Raw genomic sequence first — 25,119 nt, 5'->3', positions numbered from 1 at the left:
GAAGTCATCTTTCTCAATCAATAAAATAAATTTGGATGATCGATCATTACGTCTCGTAAACTTTCACTGTTTTTCCTTTGATCTGCGATATGGAAGTTAAACTTTTTAAAATGTCACAATTGAGCAGATCAGATTTGGGACCCGTTATCCAAATGATCTTAGAACAGAATCCAGGTCAATTCATATTATTGTGACCCTAAAATTCTATCTACGCACTGCAGCGCCTCCTACTGCTAAGTGTGCTTATTTTTAATTTTTAAAAAGTTACTTGAAATTCTAATTAACATTGCTTTGCTCCCCCTTTCCTAATATTGTATGACCCTTTAGAAAAAACTCAATCTAAAGTGAGGTACGTTATTGGCAAAATTACACATACAAACACGTTCCCTAGTTTCTGCCGTTTCAACGTCAAATGAGTACATGTATGAAAATTAATACAAAAAACAATTCACTGTAATTTTAATAATGTACTAAAATAGCTTTTGCAGAGATAAGTTGTAAATTAAGGCAATTGTCTGCTAAAAAAGGACGGAAAACCGAACAGCACAAATTAAGGCAGCCTAAAAAAACAAAAATCCAGTGCACTGCATTCAGTAATAACTAGATTTAGGTTTACAGTTTGACACTTCAGTCTATGTTTCTGCGCCGTGTTAATGTTTAAACGTACTCTTTTAGCAGCGTGTTTGTTGTAAGTTCAGAAGTGCAACAATGTCAAATCTCCCAAAATCTGTTACTCATAAGACAACAAAATGGACCTTTAATCAAGTTCTAGGACGGGGGGTGTAATCAATAACAATAATGATCTGAGGTTATTTTAAATGTTCACAGCATGCAGGAGTGACAAATCAGGAGTACATTCAAAAGTGTCAGATCTAAACCGCTTCATCAACTGATACAAAAAAAAAAAAAACTGAAAAATTAAACATTTATTTGTGAAAATAAACAAACAAAAAAATAGCTAAATTTTAAATGTATTTAACTTCATAAATATGGCAGCATGTGACTTAGTGGTTAGCACTGTTGCCTCACTGTAACAAGGTCATGGGTTCGATTCCCACCTGTGGCCTTTCTGTGTGGGGTTTGCTTGTTCTCCCTGTTTGTTTGCGTGGGTTCCTTCCCGGTGTTCTGGCTTCCTCCCACATCCAAAGACGCGCAGGTTAGGTGGAGTGGACACTTTATACTGTCCGTAGGTGTGCGTGTTTGTTAGTCTGTATGTGTCCCTGCGACAGACTGGCGTCCTGTCCAGGGTGAACCCGCCTCGTGCCCTGTGACTGCTGGGATAGGCTCCAGCGGATCAAGACACGTGAGCTTCATAAATACGTTTCATTACATATGAAAATGGTTTAAAACACTTTAAATGTGCTGTAAACTGGTTTAAATTCTGTTTTAATCCATTAAAGTGTTTGTACACTGTGCAAATTAAATGTAAATGTACTTTTTTATTTGTTCTTTATAAACAGAAAACTTTTGTTATAAGCATTAAGCATTTTGGTGAAATATCCTAAAATCCCTCTGTTTTTAAAATGCTTTAAATGGGTTAATATCTGTTGTTTTTGACTGCTGATATAAAAACTAAATGATTTTTTCCCCCCTTTAACTCACAGAAACAGTGATTAGCTTTATATTTATTTGTTTTAAATTTTATACACCTAATGATTAAACTGTCAAAAGTAACCATAAGTTTATTTAAATCTGCACTGAACTGGAGGCTGTAATTAAACGTTTGATGCGTGTGCATGTTCTAGTGGCACATATTTGTAATTGCGTACTATGCAGCACCCAAATTATCTTCTTGAGAAGATCCACTTCTTTATTAAATATATTTTTCAACACATGAAAGAAACATTTCTTCCGTGGGGCCAGTGGCGCCCTCTGGAGGAGAAGCCGTGGTAGCTGCTGTTACGGTTTCTCCTATTGGACAGCGGTACAGAGGAGGATTTGGAACCGTGCAGCAGACGGCGAGAATGCAGCCTGAAATGTGAGAAATGACGTCTGATTTGTCAGACGCAGCAGATACGTTTATGTCCATTTTTTTTTCTTCTAAATTCTACTTTTGACAAACGGTTGCAGATTTAAGATGACATTTAACCCGTGTGTCGGTGTGTTCCCGTTGCCTGTGGTTTCCTCTCACTGGACTGCACAGGAGCCGCCGGGTAAAAAGTCCTGCACGTACACCGCCACGGCCTTGGTGAGGTAGGTCATACTCCCAAAGCGGCCACTGGGGGCGCTGTCGTACAGCAGCCTGCACACGCCGGTGGACGGATCCCTCTCCAGGATGTGCTCCTCTGCTCCCAGATCCCTCTGCAAGAGATGAACATTTGCAAATTGATGCCACAGAACTATTTAAAAACTGATTTTGAGTTACTTTTGATGAAATTAAACACCTAGGACCCTAGGACTAGTGGGAAATTCCCTTGCAAAACCCTCGCATTGCTGCTTACTTCTAATCTGCTGCTGACCTGATCTTTGCAGAACATTTCATTGGCGATGTGCACTATCTTCTCCACGTGAATGATGGAGCCGATGCTCTCGATCTCCACGTCAGCTAGCATAGTGAGCACCAAGATGGCTTCCACCAGCAGCTGTCGGTATTCAGGCTGAGGAACGCGGTTGAGGACAGTCTCCACGTGGACGGAGAATTTGATCTCTCCTGGAGTCATCTGAAGGAGTTGCACAAGGTCGAAGGTGAAGAACACAAACAGCATACAGATTCCTCTAATGTGGAAGTGAGACTAAAGATCGCTGAAATAACATTCACCATTTCAGAACACAGTAAATTATTATTCACATCACCATTCTGTGTCAAAAACCAAATTCACATTTGATTTTATGTTTAAAATAAAGGCTGCCATCACATTTAGCTAATCGTATCAAATGATAAAATTTTATAAAAATCTGGTGAGTTCACTGTCAATTGTAAAGAAAACGTGGCGAGAATAAATTTCTTACTTAATATTTAGGCAGCGTCCAAGTCATCCCACCAGCTAGCAAGCTTCATAACAATAAGACAGTTGGCAAACAAGTTTTGTCACTAACAAGCTTGTTAGCTTGTCCAAGTCGCTAGAGCGGTTTGTCAAGTCAGCTAGCTTGACCAGTTAGCATGTAGGTTTGCAAACACAGTCGACAACAGATGAAAACAAAAATGTGACAGGAAACAAGAGGGTCATTTAGAGAGATGGAACAGTCGTTTGGTTTCAAGTAGTAAAATTAACAAAAACAAACCAGACTGCACAAGAATTGAGTCTTCAAACCAAACTTTTATCTGTTTTGTTGTTGTTTTGTCTGACATTTGGCATTCGCCGTGTTGAGCTCATACCTCTCTGGTGGTTGAAGAAGGAAGAACAAAACCCTCTATGGAGAGACCGTGACACTGAAACACAACACAGCACACAGTACAGAAGAAACACGTCCAAATGGAACCAGAAGTGATACCTTTGCAGGAGTTGTTGAATGCACGGACTTACCTTCTGCAGGATCTTCCAGACTTTCTGGTAGAATCCGACGGGGACTCTGTTCAAAGCCCCGTCCAAGCGCCTTCTGCGCAGCCATTGGCCGTGTCTGGAATCCTTCACAACAGGACAGAAGTCGGGAATGTCCACAGATTCTACAGACAAGAGTCTGTCACTCTGCCAAGTCAGAACACAAACGATTTAGTCCCCAAAGTTTTGGAGATCAGCTAATGTTCTGGCAACGCAGCGTAAGTGCCAATAAAGTCACACAATCACAGTTTGAATGAAAAATGGATCATTTTACCTCTGGTTCAACATTTTCTATGTCCACTGACTGGGATCTGAAGGCCTGAGAGACAGACACAGAACTAAATGAATAAATTATTAAATGAAAAAACTTTAGAGATAACAATAATAAAATCACGGTGACAGAAAAACTGAAAGTTGATGGAATACTAGTTAAACAAATATTTATTTTGGCACTGCTAAACCCCTTACCATCCTTTCTTTATTTTAAAAAGTAAAACGCTTCCTAGTGTTGTGACCTTTGCACCACTTTTTTTTAAACCAAAATTGGAGCAACTTTAACTTTTGACCCCTGTACAAATTGAAATTGACCTTTGTCACCATTCTTGCTGTTTTACCCCATAACTCCAGAACATTCAGTCACAGATTGTCCAAATTATACCTTTTTGGAATCTTTATGTTCAGACAAATAATATGGTATAATTTTCCATATGATTGGAGCATTTTTTATATAAATAGATATATTTATATTTTGACCCCTGTGTAATTCCTCAATTGACCCCTACTTGGCTGCTGATTGAAAATTCAAGTGACAAGTCGGTTTTTTCAAAAGAGTGATGTCTAAGGAGTATTTGTGCCAAATTTGGTGCTTGTCTCACCGTTTGAAAGATTCCTCTGTAAATATTTTGTTATTTGCTGCACTAATGTCTCAAATGAATAAACAGTCGAGACCTTGCTGCACATTTGAGCACCTTTTGTCGCCACCTAGTGAGCAATGTGAGCATTTTAGGGTTTATGTGCATTTCCTACTTGATATTTATAAATATCAGAAATGCTTTTTTTTTGGCATCCAGATATTTGACCTCACACTATTAATGTATAAAAATTTAGATTCTGAGCATTTTACGGTTCTTGAGCTTTAAGATGCAGGTTTTGCCGTACGGAAATTCCTCTTAACAAGCACAACTTACAGTTGTGAACAAATTAATTATTTACTACTGATGAAAAGCAACAACTGCAATTAGCAGTATAACTGTATGGAAGCTACTGCTGATTTTTATTGATAATATCTTAAACTGTTCACTCAAAGACAGCCGGTGTTCCACCTAGGACATAAAAAATATATATATTATAAATTTTATTTAACAACCTACCTCTATAATTATAATCTGAATATTCTGCATCAGTGCCACCCAATTAAGTGATTTATCTGATGAATAAGTTCTACTTTTGTATTCACCACCTCTGATTGCTGATTTCGTAATAATCAACTTTTATTTTTCAATTACATTTTTTCTCCAAATTATTTTTAATTATTTTCCCCACAGGTGGATTAACACCTGATCATCACCTTCCTTGGCTCCGTCAGAGACAACCTGTGCTCCAGCTGCAAAAAGATAAACGTTGTTATACCTTCAACACCTCAGAATATCCTGTTGTTTTTGGCATCACTTTAAGATTTGGTTTTATCAACAAAATTATTTTAATCAAGATGTCATCTGGCTGAAATTGCAACAAGATATATGCAAACAACATGAAGTACAATGAAATCAAACCCACAAAATTTACAAGTTTTGCACAATGAGAGACATTTTGAAGTCTGTTCAAAACGCACATTATATTTTTCATTTTAAACGTCACTACGCTGCATTGGGATTGTTCTGACTTTGATAATTTGTCACTTATTCTTAAAAACCAATTACTTTGGTGAACAAAATTACATCTTTAAAATGAGTTTCACATTTTTTTGTGTAATACTTGAAAAGAATTTTGACAACCAGTTAAAAAGTTCTAAAAGAGTTTATAAACCACCTCAGACCAGTTATCAGTTTAAAACCTTTATATGCTCTTGGTTTGCACCTCAAACCTGCATGACGTTTAACTGGTTACACAAAGTAAAAAACATATTTCACACATTTTGAAAATAGTTTAAACAACTGGTAGAGCTGGAACAACTCAAAATTTAGCATTTCTTCTTGACAAATCTCTATAAATGATAAAATGCTAATGGATATTTTCTGTTCAACACATTTGCACGTTAATGTGATGTGCTGTGTTATTTCCTGTGACTAGCAGAGAGATTTAGCGTCTCAGTCGTCCTCACCATTTTCATGTCCGTCTTCAGCTTGCTGATGCCGGCTCGCTCGCTCTTTGTGGCGCCCACGTTGCCCAAGTGGTGGATGGAGAGGGCTGGACTGACCCTGGTGTCCACTTCTCGGTCTATGGAGAGACAGAAAAACACGATGAGGACACCCGAAGGTAAAGGCAATGCAAAAAAAACGGTTGGCACTGGGGTCGACAGTCCCAACCAAATGTCACAAAATTCTTGTCAGAGGTTTTAATGTACGTAACCATCCAACAAATACATCTGGGTGACAACATGGCGCCACTGGTGGAGGTTAAGAAGTAAAAACCACCTTTGTTTAGAAAAGCTTCTGCCAAAGTGACAGACATCAGAATGCGACTGGCTGCAGGTGAATTCTGGTTGTTTTTTTGTTCTTTTGACTGACCGCTGCGCTGCACGCCGAACTCCTTCCCACTGAGGATGTGATGGAGGAGGTTCTTCATTTCGGATGGACTCAGATTCATCAGACTCTCGGTGGCCTCTTCTCCTGCACAAAAACATTCACAAGAAAAACTCACCTTCACTTTGATGGACCTTAATGATGCCTTTGGAGTTTTCCAGTAGCAAAATACGCGTTTTTTTTCTTTATATTGCTTAATATCTGTTTTTGAAGCTGCAACATGCAACATCAAGCATTTTGCAATTTCGGGATGTCATGCATTTATTCATTCACCAACATCCAACTTTATTATAATAAAAAAACACACACACACAAGAGTAGGTCAATAAGGAATGTTGTTTTCCCGTGCGGTCACACCTGAGCATTCGAGGGAGTGTGCGAGTTCAGTGGCCATGACCTGGATGATCAGGCCAATCCGGAGCCGGAACATCTCGCTGAAGAGGCTGGGCTGAGTCCTGATGCTCATGGCCAGGTACACCATGATCTCCTGACAGAGGAAGGAAGAGAAGTAACGGCAGCAGGGAGATCTTTTATGAAAACAAAGTATAAATGTCTTCGACATAGACTTTTTAAGAAACTTTTAAATAAGTAAAAACTCTTGTAAGAAGACAATATGACCCACCTGAGTGAGTATGGCCACGTTGATGTCGTTGCCGCTGGCCTCGTCAATAAGCGCCGCCAGCTGGTCTGGAGGGATTGGAGCGACGATGGTTTTCTCTCTGGGTTCAGGTGGAAGTCCCACCGTCAGGTGCTTCTGGTGCGCCAGCAAATCAGAGCAGGCCTGACAAAATAAATGACCAAAGTGTGAGTATATCTGGAGTATATGTCGTTTTCATTGTTTGTTTTTTTTACTACTTTGGGAGGCCCGGCAACTTATATCCTGAAAAATGATGAGTTCCTTATAAATAACTATTTACATTTGCCCAAACTACGTTAAATAACATCTAATATGTTGTCTAATGCACATTTATTTGTCCATCTTACTTATTTTTAGAATTTAAAAGTCCTCTTGTTAAGTAACAATAAAGACTGTGGTGTGCACAAGTGCAACACAAAGTTCCTGCCCGTTGTTAAACTCGCCACCACAGAAATACTGTGCTTCAAAGTGAGTTCCACACATAGAACATTTTTGTGTGGTTTTTCTTCCTCTTAATAATGCATTTTTTTTTGGTCAGGTGCAACTTATACTCTGGAAAATACAGTAACACAAGAACAGATGCCAAGTGTTTGTGAATCGTACCCAGTCAAGCTCCTCCACCTTCTTCCTCAGCATACCAGAGATCATCCTGATGAGTCCCCAGTGCTTGAGTTCACCTGCCTTCTCATAGAGGTCAGTCAGCAGGGATCGAACTGTGGAGCCTTTACCATGTAGATGTGTGTCCCAGTCCATACCCCTGATTAGAAACAAAAACACTGCTCAGTACAGCTGCATTTAGTGTTCCATAATCCTGCCAGGAACCCAACAGATGCACGTTTACCCCTCGACAGCTGTAAAATGCATTTTAGAACTCGTCTCACTTGTCCTTGAAGAGGATGTAGAGTATATCAGCCTGGTCTTGGAAACTCTGCGTGTCTTTTAGCAGCTGGACCAAAGCATTGTAGTCTATGCTTCCGCTGGGCTCTCTGGGGATACTGCTCATCAGTTCCCTACTCACCTCTGGAACCTGGAGAAAAGATGAACAAGTAAGCAGAGATCCTGAGTGCAAACTGTACTGGATTATTGCACATCCAGGATGTAGTATGTGAGGAAAAGTGTTTGCTCCTCAAACCGGAGTGTACTGAGGTGCAGAAGAATCTGTGAAGTTCAGGTTGAGTGAAGGAGCAACAGAGTGAAACAACTTGCTCGGCAGGTACATGTTGACATCTGGAGAAAAACAGAATAAACTTATCTGCCTTCACTGTATCTCCAACAAGCACCAATCAGTGTGTGGGGTGACCCACTCACTGTGCACGTTCAGATCCTGGGCTTTGCTCATTAACGAGACCATGTCCTTGGTTTTTGTAGCGACAGCCTTGAACCTCCCCAGTCCCCTCACATGCCGTTTGGGCTTCTTAGGGGTTGCGTGGGCCAAGAGATGGTCCAGATACTGGGTGAGGTTGTCGGCTTCTGGAGACATGGACAGAAAGAAAGCAGAGATAGAAACTAGAAGGAAAGACTAAAAGAGGGTACACAGAAGCAAAACTGACAAGGATAGGTGCAAGTGGTCAAGAAAAAGCGTGTTCCTGATCTTCCAGTTCTGTTGAAATGTGAGTTTTTGACAGGTGACATTCTGACTCCACAGATACCAAAAAGAAAACCCTGTGAGGGCCCAGGAGGATGTCCATGATGAACTGGGATATGCTTCGGTCTTGTTTTAACAATTTAACAATGGCAGGATTTTCAAGACTGTCAAAAATTTTTGACCATTGCAAACTTTGACACACTCTGTAGTCTCTTGCGGGTGGCACGGTGGCTAGTACTATTGCCTCAAATCAAGAAGGTCATGAGATCAATTCCCACTTGTGGCCTTTCTGTGTGGAGTTTGTGTGTTCTCCCCATGTTTGTTTGCGTGAGTTCCCTCCGTCTGCTCCAGCTTCCTCCCACATCCAAAGACATGCAAGTTAGATGGACTGGAAACTTTCTGTTGTTTGTAGGTGTGCGTACGGGTGTGAATGTGTCCATGTGTGGCCCTGCCACAGACTGGCATCCTGTCCAGGGTGTACTCCACCTCACACCCTATGACTGCTGGGATAGGCTCCAGCCCCCCATGACCCGATCCTGGAGTAAGTGGTTGAAGGTGAATGAGTGAGTGTAGTCTACTGCATTTCTGTCTATGACCTTCACACACTGATTTGTTATAGTTATGGACACATACAGGTTATAGTCAGTTTTCAGACATTACTGGTTGTTGTATTTATGATTCAATGTTTGTCATATTGTCTTTGCTTACTGTTATCCTCTGAAATGACCAATTTACACATTTTATGTGCATTTATTGTTGTTGCCAAATATACCAATAAAAAAGAAGTGATATAATAATTTAAAAAAAACAGTCATGTAGAGAAAATACGAGAAAATATGAGAAAACACAGCAACATCGTCTGCATAGAAACTTACCTGTGTCAGCAGTCTGAACTATTAAATTAAAAGGTGATGGTAGAAAAAACAAAAATGAAACAAAAATGTCAATATTTGGATAATGCATAGACACAAATTGTAAAATGATGCATTCAAGGACACTGGCATCTGTTCAAGCATTTTAAACCAAGTGCATGTGTTACTGCACAAAGCCTATAGTTAATAATTAACTGTGGATGAGAAAATGCCTGGACTATAATGGAAAAGACAATAACCAAGATTAGAAATTTAAGCAGTAAAAAAACAAAAAAACACTTGATTTACTAATGCAGCGCAGGATTTCTCAACTTTTTCAAATCCATGATCTTAGTCGCTCAGTTCATTAAATTCTCCACAATATCAAGGATAAGAGCTATCGTATGGATTCCACTTTCAAGAAACAAGATAAAATCCCAAGTTGATGAGATATATTTCAATCTAGAGCAGCAACTATTGATTGTTTTTTGTAAATTTAATGATTACTAGAGCAGCTGCAAATTAATTTTCTGCAAACCATTTGATTTAACTTTTTTTTAAGTAATATATTCCATTGAACATGTGCTCCCACATTCAAGGTTGAGAAACCCTGCCATAAAGCGACAGTCAAAACCATGTTTGGGGCAAACAGTCTGAACAGAGAGGATGGTGATGTGATGCAGGAGTCGATCAAAGGTTATAAAAAAGCATCTTCAAGCCAACGATGGAAAGTAAATGCCACGTCACAACTCAAGCTTTACCAAAATCTTTCATTCAGTTTTTCCATCGCTGGTGTTTCTGCACATCATCCATCCTTCTGCCTTTTCCTTACCATCAACACAAAGCTCATGCACGTTCGTCTCAGCAAAATATCCCTCGGCGTCATCATCATCATCATACTCTTCGTCTTGATGGGCCATGCTACCAGAGATCTTACCATCCAGGAAACCGAGGTGAGCGAAACAAGAGGTGGTCAAGAACTCTGACAGCTTTCCTGTCTGGATCCTGGAAGTGGGCAAGAGGAGGACAGATTTGGTGTTACTTTTAATTCTTTCGCACTGTGAAGCAATGTAAAGGTGTCCTTATTTTAATATACAGAAATTTTCCCATATATTTAAATAACGCTGAAATTAGTTGTACTGATTTAAAATCCATTTATTTTATAAATATTTGTGCATAAATTTTGCAAGTACCAAAATTCTTTACAATTAAAAATTAAATTATATATAAAGCAAGATCATTTCACATAAATTCACAGATGTAACATATTTATTTTTTTAAAACAATCTGGATCCAGACTCAGACTTAAAGCTGCTTTTCTAGTCAGACTTGAGACTTTTAATGCAAAATATGAGTAATTGTCCATCTTTGGTGAAGGTCTGTGCTCTCGGAGAGTGTTCTTGTTTTGGTTTCTCCCACCCCCACTAACCTTGCTCCTCCAAAGTATCCGTCCTGTAGCTTCTTCAGTGTACCCAAGACTGCGGGGTCCAGGTCTGAGCGATCTTCAGCTGAAATGAAAGCACGCAAGATTTCACATTTTTAACAATATTTAATTAATTTAGGATTGTTCCACGTGCAGGTTCTGGATATAAAGGTTTAAGGACTTTCCATTCTTAATTTGTTCAGTGTTTGATATTTTGTTAACTTTAGGTTTCTCCCATGTGTTTTTTTTACTGACTGCACTCAAAAAAGACAAAAAAATACTCACTCAGCATCGACTGTGAAATTGGAAAGGTGACGGTGGGCCGGCCAAGCATCCGCCATCGCGACGCGAGGTAGGAGATGTCTGTCCTCAACATCTCCACAATCATTTTGTTGTCCAACGCCAGGTAGAACTGCTGGTGATCGATGAACTGCACGGTTTTGGGACAATGGGAAAGTGAGAAACCCCCCTTTAGTTTAACTTTCATTTCATTCAAAAGGTACTGTGGTGTTACGACTGCAGAAATCAAAACAGTGTGAAGGAACAACAACTGGGCTACAATTATTTTAAAGAACAGAGAAGATCCTCAAAACTTTCGTAAACGTATCTGCGCACATTTTGTTGACTTTCATTTAGAAGTAAAAATCACATTTAAAAACTATTTTAAAAAAACAAGGAGACCTCAATAGCATATAAAGATCTCCATAGTTTAAATACAATAACTCTGTAGATAATTGGTAGTTGTCATGGTAACGGCTTTAATAACTATATGCCAACCTGCGGCGTGAATGTGAAGATGGTGTTTCTGATGATGTAGAACTTAGAGGTTCCCAGGACTCCCATTCTCCTGTAGGGGCGTCCCGTCAGACCTAACCTCAGGTTACGGCCTGGAACAGGAAGGTGGGGGTGGGGATTTATTCAAGCTAACATATGTAAAAGTGGTATTTGAATACAGAAAACCTAAGGGTGACATCACTGTAATATCATGAGTAATGGTGATCCCCCCCAAAAAACATTTATTTTGAAAAACTTCCCAGGATCTAATCCGATACTGTTTTCAAGTCTCTTGATTAAAAAAAGTATGCTTGTTCTGATCCCGCCCTGTTGCGTTTACCTAGTCTGGCGTAGATGTGGCTGAGGACTCTGGAGGGCTGGACGTGGATGGGATGGATGTCGGCCACAGTCTCCACCTCCACGCCGTTCTTCAGCAGCAGCTCTTTAATCTCCTCAGTCTCAGCCAATACTGACACTGTAAGAACACCGCAGCATTGAGCGCAACATCTCAAGTTGGTTTTACTCTGCAAAGTTGAAATGGTCACCAAACGACAGACCAGAAGGAACCAGTGTCCTCACCCTGCACCACCACATCAGGCTTGGGGATGGTGGAAAAACGTCGGTTTAAAGGGTCGATCTCTCCGGGAGCGAGGAAACCCTGGAGACCAAGACAGATACAGGTTTAAATCCACAAGTCGTGCACAGATCAAAGATATCTGAGGGCGTGTTCGTTACACAACTAACTGTCTGCAAATGTATTTTGGTTTTAGCGGGAACCGCATAAAAAATTGGTCAGAAACAGAACACGTGCATAAAGTTCATAAAGAACTCTGTTTCCTTTGCTGTGGAATGTAACTTTGTCTGTTAGTTTCTTTATTCACAACTGTAAGTTGTGCTTGTCAGGAGAAACTCCGGCCTTCCAGCAAATTTTGTATCTTAAAACTCAAGACCTGCAAAAAACTTTTATACATTAATGCTGTGAGGTCAAAACTCTGTGTGCAAAATGAAAGAAAAAAAAAAATGCATTTCTGAGATTTATAAATGCCTTTTTTTAAACTGAATTTTGGGTTTCAAGTAGGAAATGTACCAGAAGCCCTGAAATGCTCACATCGCCCACTAAATGGCAGCAAAAGCTGCTCAAATATGTGCAATAACATGGGCCGACAGCCAAAAATCAACTTACAGTCGTGTCCCTTGCACTTATGGACAACTTACTGTACCTGTGTGTTTATTATTCATAAATAATTTCCTACATCAGTCTATAAAATCAGTCTGCACATGGGATTCCATTTTCGTCTGGTATCTAGCAGGATACCCGATTACCCACATTATCATCTTCTTTTTTTTTTCTTTTTTTTTTTTTTTTACTTTATTTCACTAGTGCGCCCTTGATGTTGGCTACTGAATCACAACAAAAAGTGTTGCATTGGCTATGAAGCCTCCGGCTTTTCCAGTTGGTGATTTTGGACCATGTGACATCACCTCTCCAACTTCTGTAGCAAACAAAATGCTACAAGCTCTCAGAGTGATACCCAGCTCTGTCGTACTGGTTGGTGCATTATATCAAGAACATCATTTGTGATGAAACACCTGAATTAAAGGGATGAACCTCTGTAACGAAGAGCCTAAACCCACATTCTCACTGTGCATCCTGGAAGGTCACAGTCTGTCACCATAACAAGCCGGTGTGGGAAAGACTTGGATCTGGTTGAGCGGTTTGATAACACAACACTCTGGGCTTGTACCATTTCCATCCCTATCCATGAAAGAACAGGGATTAATAAGCCTGGTTATATCAGTAACTGACAACATGAACCCAGTTATCGCCCCTTTAAGACGTTGGACCAGAATGAATTTTCTTCATGTGCCATTGTGCAAAGCCAATAGTCGTTACCTCGGATAGAAGGTTTCCCAGGACATACAGAGACTGTCCCCACTTCAGCGGACACTTCCCCATGGGAACCCTCTCCACAGTGTGAGGGTTCATGTACTCCTCCTCCACCTGTTTGCAAACGTGACCACACCACAAGGTCCAGTGGAAAATGGCTCATAAAACACAGCAGAAATGATCAAAACAAATCACGACTGACACCATGTTCTTTAAAACCGGTCCCGACTTTCTACTTAAACAAGTCAAACTCTTATACATTTTGCACAGATCCACAGTATCTTCATCATAAAACTTTTTTGACTAGAACCAAGTCCGATACCTTCTCTGCAGGCACGCTGTAGAGCTCTGGAACGAGTCGTATCCCATCTTTCTGTTTGATCAGGATGCCTTCCAGGGCCTCCTGGTATTCCTGCACCTGGACAAAGAATTAAGAGAACCTGAATCCAACACTTGCTCTGTAAATACCTGCCAGAGATGAGAGCCTTAAATACACATGGGAAAACCTTAAAAGCTGTGCAGATCTGCTCGGGGGGGGGGGGGGGGGGGGGGTAATGGCCATACCTGCTCAGGGCTGTTGATAAAAATACCATCCAGTATCAGGTAAGTCCAGAACAACGGCCACTCGCACTCAATGTTCTCAAAGAGCTTCAGCTCTGCAGACTCATAATACAGACGGTGGGGATCCTGGAGAAAGAGAAACCACTCGTTCAGCAAGTTTAAACGACACACCGTGGCTCGTCTAACCTGCATCCTGATGCTGAAAGACAATCTGTGCAGCGATAAACTTTTGATGACGCTGCTGCACCCAATTATCATTTACACAGACTCAGCAGGACTGACTGCTGGCTGCTTTTCTGTAACCCTCAGATGCTCAGGACGTTCTCGTCAAGCACAAACGGCATTCTCTGATATCATTGAGGTAATAACGACACAGACTAACGGCAACACAATATGTGGACAAATTTCAAATTCAATCAATGCAATTTGTGGATTTTTGCAGATCTGCTAAAGTATGCGGTCATCTGCAAATAGTTTCCATTGACTGCACCACTCAATTACAACTCATCTAAACACTGCTGACCTATGAGGCGCAGGAAGCAAACAATGTTTAAAATGGAGGCCCCCATCACCATACTGAAATAATCAAGATTTATCAAATCCTACAATACTGAAGTAGAGACTACTTCAACAACAGATCAATATATACGAGGAATTAAATCCATTCCCTTCACCTAACTGTTCATTTATGGTGCAGACACTGCCCAGGCTAGATCCCGAGTCAGCTAAAGGAGCCCAGTTGCCCCAATGACTTGCCAAACTAGTAGCTCAACTAGTTAGCATGTAGTCCACTCATAAACAGTTGCTATGCTTTATCTTTTAATCACTGATGTACAAAACTTGTTTTCTAATTCCAGCCAATCTGGTCTGCTTGAGGTTTCTTTCTATTAAAAAAAAAACACAGAGGGAGTTTTTCTTAACCACCATTACAAATGTTCTTGCTCATAGTGTAGGTCAAGGCTCGTGCTGACTCGTGTGTAGCACCTTGAGATGGCTTATGTTATAATTTGCTGCTGTATAAATAAATTGATTTGACCTTAGAGGAGGCATTCAATCTACAAATTACTTTCTATTCAAATGGAAAATGGAAAACCCAATAGCCACCGCGTTGCTATAGAAGATTAAGTCAGGTCTACAAGGCTGGACTGGCACCACATCAACTAAACTGCAGAAGCAACCTGAGTTCTGGTTGCTAACCACCCTGGCAAACCATCCAAAGTAACCTATCTGTATCTGGAGATATGTGGGCACTCCGTTGGTTCTCCCCAGTTGGTCAGGGAAGCGCACCACATGGCCATGATGATGTAGTTGGCATTCCCTCACAATTAGAACACCTAATGTGCTTCATAATCTAATGACCTGAGGAAGTGAGTCTCAAGTATGACGCTCAGCATCCTCCAAACCTCACCTCAGATAATGTCCCCAGCCAATGTTCAACCAGCTCTTGACAGCTTGGACACACGTGCCTGACACAGTAAATTAAGTTTGAGTTGACCAAGAAGCAATGGAAAATGTGGCGCACTTGAGAGTCCAAAAGGATCAGGACTTTACAAACAATCCAGCTCTTTCCCCACTAAGTAAACAGCTTCTTTCAACTTTCTGTTACGCAAGATCTGCACAAGGCAGACCACAACACGTCACTCTCTAACCACACACATTCTGCTTAACATAACCGATACTGAGGCCAATAATGAAAGAGGAAGAAGAACTAAACGAGTGACACACTGCAAGAGCTGCAGAGGATTGTGGATCTGCAGATTGCAGGATGGCAACATCTTCTGTTACACATCAACAATCAAACACAATTTCTGAGAAGAAAATAAAGAGAACGTTTGTTGGTCATTTACCTCTTTAGGAGTTTTATGTCCGTCTCTGAGAAACCTGCAGCATCCGTATCGACCCTGAAAAGACAGTACAGGGAAAAAATGATAGTGAGGAGATTGCAAAGTCTTTAAATATGAGGTGTGATTTCATTTGTTGAAGAGCCCTTTTGTGGTCAAATGTGACATTCAGACTTAGATCAAGTCAGAAAAATAAAATAAAAAAAATCACAAGTGATATCAATGTACTACAACACAGCAGTAAATTAGTAATAACAATCCAACCTGCAAATGTCTCCTTTTGGACAAATATGCTGCAAGCACTAATTATGGGAACTGTTGGCTGAACACAGCACTCTAGTTCTACATTACCCATTTGTATTTTTTTGCATCTCGTGTTTGTGTCGTAAAAAATCCTCCAGGATGGAAAAACCATCCTGGAGGATGGCATATTATACTATCTAGTATAGATATTAATATATCTGGTTTATTTTCATAAGTAAAACACACATCTCCTGCCATGACAAAGTTTTTAAAATGATTCATCAATTGCTTAAAATGAAATCAAAAAAAATCTGTGTGTGTGTGTGGATGAATCTGATTGCGTCCATGGCTCTAAATGCAGACTCCACTGATTCTCACACACACACACACATTTTGTCACCTGCAGTTTTGAGATGATCTCCTCCTTGGTCAGGTTGACTATGCTTATGTCCTCGACAGCAAAGGCGGGGTAGGAGATGATGGCCAGGATGCCGGCATCCACCTCTTTAGACATGGACGCTCTTGGTAACATGGATGTCAGGATGGACTGATAGCAGAGAAAACAAAATAAGGGGGGTGACCACACTACTTTAAATAAACCTTTAGCTCACACATACAGGCGTGTGCGACTGACCTGGCAGTGCTGTATGTCATCAGCCAGGGCGTGGACCACGGAGCTGGGACCGCCTTTGGCTCCGAACAGGTTGAGCTCATCCAGCGCCTCCAGAGCAGCCTTTGAGGACAGAAGACACTACTGAAGACATGTAAGATCTAGAACCTGAACCATAGACTGGTTGACCGATAATATCGGCCTACATGAGCCTTTCACGAACAGAACAGTATCTGCATTACTTTTGTAGTTATAAAAACTTTTATTTTTACCAAGCAATGCAGAAAAACACTTTGGTATTATTACATAGTTTGCGCAGCAGAGGGCAATCCGACAGAATTGTTTAGAATGCTGTAAACTAAAGCATGGCTGGAACCCCCATTACACCTTGGTCACATTAGCTACAAGAGACAAAGGCAAAGCAACCAGCTGGTGTTCATTTTCATTCAGAGCAGGCATTTTACAGCAACAAGAGACAAGTGGTCACTCCACCACCAGCTAGTGAAGATAAAGTGACAGCTGGCAGTGTGATGTACATTGGTCTGTTGGTGGTTATATTTATATACTCAACAAAAATATAAACGCAACACTTTTGGTTTTGCTCCCATTTTGTATGAGATGAACTCAAAGATCTAAAACTTTTTCCACATACACAATATCACCATTTCCCTCAAATATTGTTCACAAACCAGTCTAAATCTGTGATAGTGAGCACTTCCCCTTTGCTGAGATAATCCATCCCACCTCACAGGTGTGCCATATCAAGATGCTGATTAGACACCATGATTAGTGCACAGGTGTGCCTTAGACTGTCCACAATAAAAGGCCACTCTGAAAGGTGAAGTTTTATCACACAGCACAATGCCACAGATGTCACAAGATTTGAGGGAGCGTGCAATTGGCATGCTGACAGCAGGAATGTCAACCAGAGCTGTTGCTCGTGTATTGAATGTTCATGTCTCTACCATAAGCCGTCTCCAAAGGCGTTTCAGAGAATTTGGCAGTACATCCAACCAGCCTCACAACCGCAGACCACGTGTAACCACACCAGCCCAGGACCTCCACATCCAGCATGTTCACCTCCAAGATCGTCTGAGACCAGCCACTCGGACAGCTGCTGAAACAATCGGTTTGCATAACCAAAGAATTTCTGCACAAACTGTCAGAAACCGTCTCAGGGAAGCTCATCTGCATGCTCGTCATCCTCATCAGGGTCTCGACCTGACTCTAGTTCGTTGTCGTAACCGACTTGAGTGGGCAAATGCTCACATTCGCTGGCGTTTGGCACATTGGAGAGGTGTTCTCTTCACGGATGAATCCCGGTTCACACTGTCCAGGGCAGATGGCAGACAGCATGTGTGGCGTTGTGTGGGTGAGCGGTTTTCTGATGTCAATGTTGTGGATCGAGTGGCCCATGGTGGCGGTGGGGTTATGGTATGGGCAGGCATCTGTTATGGACGAAGAACACAGGTGCATTTTATTGATGGCATTTTGAATGCACAGAGACACCGTGACGAGATCCTGAGGCCCATTGTTGTGCCATACATCCAAGAACATCACCTCATGTTGCCGCAGGATAATGCACGGCCCCATGTTGCAAGGATCTGTACACAATTCTTGGAAGCTGAAAATGTTCCAGTTCTTCCATGGCCAGCATACTTACCGGACATGTCACCCATTAAGCATGTTTGGGATGCTCTGGACCGGCGTATACGACAGCATATACCAGTTCCTGCCAATATCCAGCAACTTCGCACAGCCATTGAAGAGGAGTGGACCAACATTCCACAGACCACAATTGACAACCTGATCAACTCTATGCGAAGGAGATGTGTTGCACTGCATGAGGCAAATGGTGGTCACACCAGATACTGACTGGTATCCCCCCCAATAAAACAAAACTGCACCTTTCAGAGTGGCCTTTTATTGTGGACAGTCTAAGGCACACCTGTGCACTAATCATGGTGTTTAATCAGGATCTTGGTATGGCACACCTGTGAGGTGGGATGGATTATCTCAGCAAAGGAGAAGTGCTCACTATCACAGATTTAGACTGGTTTGTGAACAATATTTGAGGGAAATGGTGATATTGTGTATGTGGAAAAAGTTTTAGATCTTTGAGTTCATCTCATACAAAATGGGAGCAAAACCAAAAGTGTTGCGTTTATATTTTTGTTGAGTAGTTATATCAATAAAGTTCATGTTTGACAACAAATTGCCAATTTCTTAATGTTTATCTTGGTAGATATATCTGTATTGTAATTCTTTTCTTTTTTTAACTCCTCAACATCAGTATGAGCTCATAAAAAAAAAATCCATATCTGTTCGTCTCGATTAAGAACGCATTATAGAGTCAATTTACAATCCAATCTGGACAAGAATGTGTGAGATACTGTGTCAAAGATCAGCAGAGTCCAGAACACACCTACAGATGGAGCCGTTCTACCCCTGCTGGGTAAAAAGGGGACAAAATAGCTTCGTCACTGCAAAAGTTGTCCCTTTCAAAATAAGACAAATAATCCAAAATCTAGCGAAATTGTCTTGTATAAAGCAAAAAAAGAAAAAACTGGCAATAACCAAAATGTGCCTTAAAAGTAGACAGAGTTCTTATTTTAAGATTAGCCTCGGTCTTAAAATAAGGAAAACTATCTTGTTCCTTTGCTTGGATGATTTGAAATCCATTGTCTTTCCTTGTTACTGATTAAATACAGCTTGATATTAACTGGAAAAGCTTATTAAGAAAAAGTGAGATACATTTTCCCAAAATAAGTTATTTTTTCTTATGTAAAAGGCAAAAATGAAGTAAAATTTTCTTTAAACAAGTCTTTTTTTACTATCTTAGATGTCAGTTTTTGCAGTGTTCTTGTCACGCATTATGGGTAGCATATAGTACATTACATGAAACTACAGATTAAAATCTTACTGCTGAATGTGCTGTGTTACAGACACAAAAATAAACAATCATCCTGTCAAGATGGAGCCAGGATCGTCCTGCCGAGTCTTAAATTAGCTTGTATGTGTCCAGCGAGTGAAGTGCTGTGATATTTCGTAAGAGAGAGAGTTCACTCCTAGAAGACCAAAGAGAACCTGATACCTCGTGTACTCTGCAGACCAAGGACAGAGACACATGGGCTGAGAACGAGAGAGAGTATCGTGTTCTCTGAAAACTTCAGAACCACAAGGGTCATCTGCAGACTATCCAACCCTCGAGCAGCACTCACAACTCAGCCAACGGGCAACAGTCTACACATTCTCTGGTTGCTTTACTAGAAGGGTTTTTTTTTGTGATTAACGCTATTAAAGCCTTCCAACAGACCAGGTGGATTAGCAGAACAGTATTGTGCTCCCATCTGGGTGACACAGGTTTGATTCCCACTCAAGGCACCTGGTCAGTACCAGCTGATATGGCTGGGAGCGTAATCCCAAAGGGATATCAGCGCTATTATGACCTTACAGGTGGTTTATGTCTGGTGAGAAATCACCTTTGTTTAGTCTCGTGAAGTCTTCTCAGATGTACTTATCTCCCGGGGGGTGTCCAAAAGAGCTGAACAACCAAATTATTATTATTTTTTTACCCTTCATGTGGAGGAAATACATAAAAAAACGCTGCAATTCCTACAACTTTCACCTAATTTAGAGATACATTTAAACAAACTCATATTAAATCTGAAATTTAATTTCATCTCCACTATTCTGTGACAGATGGTTAAAATACAACACAAACTTTGGCTTTGTCAATATTTTGCTGAACTCATTCCAAATTTTTGGTTTCACATCGGAGGATCTTGATACTGTTGCTATAGAAATGAGATCAGCTGATCCTGAGTCAGTCAGGGTCAACTAAAGGTCAGTTTAAAGGCCTTCCTCTGTGCCAAAAACTGACACTGCACCACCTGTTCTGCCTCTGTGATTGACAGCTCTGCTCTCTATTACCACTTTACAAGCGCCTCGTGCAGGAGGAAGGAGGAGGAGGAACATGCAGGGAGACACGCGGTGTTAAACCCCTCAGTGAGCCAACACTTTTGTTTTTTACCGTGTGTGTGTGTGTGTGTGTGTGTGTGTGTGTGTGTGTGTACACCAACCTTGGCCATGCCTATAGAACTGGCATTAATCTCAGTAATACCCTGATTGGTTTTATCTCCTCTTTCCCACATCCCATAATCCTGTGGGGCATGAAAAAACAAGGAACGTTAACATGACGGTGAATAACAACACACAAAAAAACCCCACAAATTAAATGCCAACCTTTCGGACGATATATAGTATTTATATTGTCTCAGCTACAGTTTAGCAATCAATGTGAAATGATACTTTTATATTAAAGCATCTCAAAATTGTGACTCAACATCTCGCAAATACAAGGTAACGTCTTCTATAGGGGGACTGCATACTCACCATATTGGATTTTGGTCATGCAGGGGATTGTGGGAAATGTGTGCCTGCTGTGGACGCACAGACACGCTCAGAAAGTAAACAAAAGGCTCAGAATGCAGAGCATTGCTTGTTGTGTCCCAGGATTAGAGCCTGACTGATATGGATTTTTTGAGGCCGATGCCGATAACGATATTTAGATGAAAAAAATGCAGATAATCAATAAATCGACTGATTTGCCTATAGCTGTTAAATCAGCCAATATTTTGTTTTTTTAAATGAATAAAATGTTCTTTTTTAGACCCTTAACAAAAAAGGTATGAGCTAAAAGCTGAAGCTTTGTCCTCATATTGATTAACAGCGAACGGCAGTAATTCCCAGAACCCTTCCGGACAACCAGCGAATCTGAATGTTTCAACCTCTTAGCAGTAAACGAAAGTTTTTCATGCTAGAAATAAGGTCTACACAACGTGGGCTTAATAAAAAGCGTGACAGACGCAATGAAGCACATTTGACACATTACTACATAAACTGAGTTAATCAAACTGAGTTGAACTGAAACGGGAGAAATGTGGGGTGAACGTAATTGCAAAGTTATTACAAACAACATCCTTATAAACTTACTTGTATGCTTTTGTCAGCCGATCAGTGCAGTGTGACAGCGAACTATGGGGGCCGGTGATGAATGCATTTAAGCAGGGGTGTAAGCAGCTCTCAGTTGAATGGAGTCAGAGCTCCATCTACTGGTCAAATGGTGCAAGGACATTTTACATTGCCGACAAACATCATTTCAGTAACTGTTCTGTTTATGAGCAATTATCGGCGTTCTATTGGCGACATTTCGGCTGATAGTGAGTACTTTGAAAAGGGCTTATATCGGCCATTTATATCGGCCGACCGATATATTGGCTCTACCCAGGATGCTTCAATAACCATCACAGGGACAAACTTGTGAAGTTTATGTTTTTCCTAAGAATACAACAGTTAGAAACGAGTGGATTCACAATATTGGAAGGACCTGAAATGAGAGAAAGTTCAGTAAGTTCAAGCCGACATCAACTCACAGAGTCTGCAGCAGCCAGAAAACTTACATGTTGGACACACCAACGGTTTTTCCACTCAAAGTACTTCCATCAAAACCACCAGTATTGCAGTTTTCATCACACACAACATGTGGCAAAATCATGGCCACCATTTGGTGCGTAAATTAGTAATCCCACCCTCCACTCCTCGCCCAGAGCAATTTCTTGCTCCTATCACACAACTCTCTTTCTTTCTTTCCCTGGAGTCCCATCCAGCGAGAAATGCGTGTGCTTGTCTCAGCACAGAGGCAATGCAGTGCACACTTACTGATCTGAATGATCTCAAAAATGAGTAGACAAGATTATCTCCATTACAACAGCTTTTTCCCCCGTGGAAAAAGGCCAAATATTAAGCATTTTATGAACATTTGATATAAAACTTCTAAATATGTGCAATTTAGCCCATCACCCACAAGTTAATAACTCAGAGAAGCAAGATTGTCAGAACCTCTGTCAGATCCTTTTTCTTGCCTTTTAAACTTGCAATTCTGCACTTTAACCATCTTTTTTAGTTCCGCTACTGATGCTGCCTCGAATGGTAAGTTAATAACGCTACAGGTAAATCTTTTGGGTACAAAATTGGCTTTAAAGTACAGCATCTCTCTTTGTTTATATCCACAGACTCCAGCTGTAGGCATACAGACTATCCCATGATGCATTGCACAAGGACTACTTCCAGGCACATGCAATTATCATTCAACATTTCATATTCATGACTTAGTATCTCAAAACTATTAGACAGTGACTCAAAACTAGGATATAGTGAGTAATTATGACCTATTACCTCATAATTACAAGGTAACAACTTTTACAACGCTGTGGAAATTTCCCTTAGAAGAAAAAAAAAACTAACGAAAAAAGGCAATGACTTTTTGTTTTCTTCTTAAATGGCAGAACCTTCCTTCATGAAGTGAGTCTCCATCTTTACTGTATCATTATTGTTTTGTATCGATGTGTTGTACACTTTACCTTTTTGGCGTTCCCTCTTTCCCTCAAAAAAATGCATGTTTGCACATCTGTTAACATGTTTGTGGATGAATTTGTTTTTTAAAAACAGAAGACAATGAACACACAATGGACTAAAAGGAGTTATGCCTTCCTAGAAGGTATATCTAGTAAAACCTTACGTACCGCCCTGTGTTTCGTGGTGTCAGAATGCAATATTATGAATCAATCCACAGGTAAAGAAAACAGCTGTGGGCCACATGCAAGGTTTTTTTGTGACATTTCACCTTTTCTGGGGAATAGTTTGCCCGATGGGATGAAAAACTCTGATTCCATTAAGTTGTTTAAATACAAAATATGCCCTTTTTTTTTGGCTTTCATTCATAATTTCTAAGTTGGATATCACCATCTTGTATGTAATGACATCCATGGCTTTACTACATGTTCTACATTTTAAATTATGTTTTCACATTTTAATTTTATAATATATTGTGATGGGAGTTAGTGCGTTGCACTGTTTAATGTGTAGTGGTTTTACTGTTGAAGCACTTCAAACTGGATCATTCTGTACTAAAAAGCGCTACAAAAACAAAGTTCTTGTCATTATCATTATCATCATCATCACACACTTACAGCTACTTTGTAAGCTGTCTCAATGTAGAACATGAGATTCTGAACCATGTCCACTTCATCTTGCGTGTAGACGATGTGGAGACCTGACAGGCGGGAACACAAGACGTATCGATTTAGAAGAATTGTCACAATGCGGAGGTGATTTTCTGATGAAAGCCGCTGCTTCCACAGTGGCTGATTTAAGTTTAGAAAACAGAAACTTTATGAATGTCATCGCACAGTTCAACACGTACCAGACGCGGTCATCTGAGCCAGGAAGAGCAGGAAGAGCGAGGTGGCGTCCACCTGCAGGTGACCCCACTGGTCGTCTCCAACAATAGTCGCACAGGTTTTGGTGTTGTACTTGGCGTGGAGGGAGTCAGACGTACTTCTGCTGTATTTAAACTTCTCCACCTTATCCAGCTACAGGTGCAGAGGAAGGACCATTTATGAACTCACCAAAACATCTCAGAACAATAGATAGAATTTGTTTGCCAGTATTTTCATGTAAACGGGATCCTTTCTGGGTTTGCTGTCATGTTTGTTTTAAACGTACCTGCCGCATGATGCACTGAAGAATACCTCTCATTAATTTCACAACACTCTAAAAAGTGAGAAAGATATGTTAAAACTTCACTTTTTAAAAACACCTCCTCCCGAGGACACTCGTTATTACCACTGATCTGCTATCTAACCCGAACCCATTTACATCATCCACCACTAGGTGGCATCACAGGTTGCATGCTTGAGTAAAGCATAGCGATTAATAATGTTTCAAAATGTCATGATGGCTTATGCATAGGTGCACCAAACTCTAGGCACCTCATCTTTATATTAATATTCAGTAGAATACAAAATTGCAAGTCTGAATGTGGACTGGTTTGTGAATTATTGTGTTATCAACCTTCCTTGGACTTTTGGACTCACTATGCAAGCAGAATAAAATTATGCTAAAATGTAAACCTCTTGGTGGAAGAAATTACTGATTTCATTTGCATGATTTTTGAAGGAATTTGCTGCTCGCTTTCACACTTGTGGACCGACCTGCTCCAGTTCGTAGGCCTTCGCCTTGTCTTCATCTCTGTCTGCGTTCTTCCTGTAGGCCAGGCTGAGCGCCCACACTGACACGATACTGTATACATTGTCCCTGACCCACGCATCCGGCTGTTCATGGCTGCCTGGCAACAGACCAGTCACTGGATCCTGTCGGGCACACAGAGAGGTCAAGGGTCAAACACATAAGACAAACCACGTTAGTTTGTGCGTACAGTTTCTTTTATGCTGAGTTTTAAATATGTCCCTCAATAAAAAAATAAAATCCAAGACTTGGGCCTTCACTTGGAATGTTTTTAAATTGCAAAACTTTTCTCTAAAAAAAAAAAAAAAATAATAATAATAATAAAATGCAATAAAAGCTAGCAGGACATTAACTGAAGTTCCAAATCAAATTTCACCAAATTTGAACATATCAACAAA

At 40.6% G+C, this 25,119-nt stretch overlaps 1 protein-coding gene across 2 annotated transcripts in view; it reads right to left on the bottom strand.

Moving 5' to 3' along the window:
• The window catches only part of phka1a (phosphorylase kinase, alpha 1a (muscle)), a 27,640-nt gene continuing 2,521 nt past the window's right edge, over nucleotides 1-25,119 (bottom strand). The window contains exons 2-32 of one of the 2 annotated variants that reach the window (XM_034164964.1): nucleotides 24,688-24,846; nucleotides 24,200-24,247; nucleotides 23,898-24,066; nucleotides 23,665-23,747; nucleotides 20,716-20,796; nucleotides 16,658-16,756; nucleotides 16,424-16,570; nucleotides 15,787-15,840; nucleotides 13,943-14,065; nucleotides 13,701-13,796; nucleotides 13,385-13,492; nucleotides 12,070-12,148; nucleotides 11,831-11,965; nucleotides 11,494-11,603; nucleotides 11,002-11,146; nucleotides 10,723-10,801; nucleotides 10,126-10,298; nucleotides 9,318-9,335; nucleotides 8,166-8,327; nucleotides 7,990-8,084; nucleotides 7,739-7,884; nucleotides 7,461-7,614; nucleotides 6,843-7,001; nucleotides 6,578-6,707; nucleotides 6,206-6,307; nucleotides 5,800-5,915; nucleotides 3,754-3,798; nucleotides 3,465-3,626; nucleotides 3,317-3,370; nucleotides 2,460-2,660; nucleotides 1-2,301 (exon numbers count right to left, since the gene is read on the bottom strand). In XM_034164964.1, the coding sequence (XP_034020855.1) occupies nucleotides 2,128-2,301; nucleotides 2,460-2,660; nucleotides 3,317-3,370; nucleotides 3,465-3,626; nucleotides 3,754-3,798; nucleotides 5,800-5,915; nucleotides 6,206-6,307; nucleotides 6,578-6,707; nucleotides 6,843-7,001; nucleotides 7,461-7,614; nucleotides 7,739-7,884; nucleotides 7,990-8,084; nucleotides 8,166-8,327; nucleotides 9,318-9,335; nucleotides 10,126-10,298; nucleotides 10,723-10,801; nucleotides 11,002-11,146; nucleotides 11,494-11,603; nucleotides 11,831-11,965; nucleotides 12,070-12,148; nucleotides 13,385-13,492; nucleotides 13,701-13,796; nucleotides 13,943-14,065; nucleotides 15,787-15,840; nucleotides 16,424-16,570; nucleotides 16,658-16,756; nucleotides 20,716-20,796; nucleotides 23,665-23,747; nucleotides 23,898-24,066; nucleotides 24,200-24,247; nucleotides 24,688-24,846 (3,606 nt within the window). In that variant the 3' untranslated portion in view covers nucleotides 1-2,127. The remainder of the gene's footprint in view (nucleotides 2,302-2,459; nucleotides 2,661-3,316; nucleotides 3,371-3,464; nucleotides 3,627-3,753; nucleotides 3,799-5,799; nucleotides 5,916-6,205; nucleotides 6,308-6,577; nucleotides 6,708-6,842; nucleotides 7,002-7,460; nucleotides 7,615-7,738; nucleotides 7,885-7,989; nucleotides 8,085-8,165; nucleotides 8,328-9,317; nucleotides 9,336-10,125; nucleotides 10,299-10,722; nucleotides 10,802-11,001; nucleotides 11,147-11,493; nucleotides 11,604-11,830; nucleotides 11,966-12,069; nucleotides 12,149-13,384; nucleotides 13,493-13,700; nucleotides 13,797-13,942; nucleotides 14,066-15,786; nucleotides 15,841-16,423; nucleotides 16,571-16,657; nucleotides 16,757-20,715; nucleotides 20,797-23,664; nucleotides 23,748-23,897; nucleotides 24,067-24,199; nucleotides 24,248-24,687; nucleotides 24,847-25,119) is intronic. The other variant, XM_034164965.1, reaches the window with a different exon arrangement.

This window comes from Thalassophryne amazonica, chromosome 23 (genome assembly GCF_902500255.1).
Source record: "Thalassophryne amazonica chromosome 23, fThaAma1.1, whole genome shotgun sequence".
Lineage (NCBI taxonomy): Eukaryota > Metazoa > Chordata > Actinopteri > Batrachoidiformes > Batrachoididae > Thalassophryne > Thalassophryne amazonica.
Note: the sequence above shows the minus strand (reverse complement) of the source record. Positions and strands in the feature narration are given on the sequence as shown.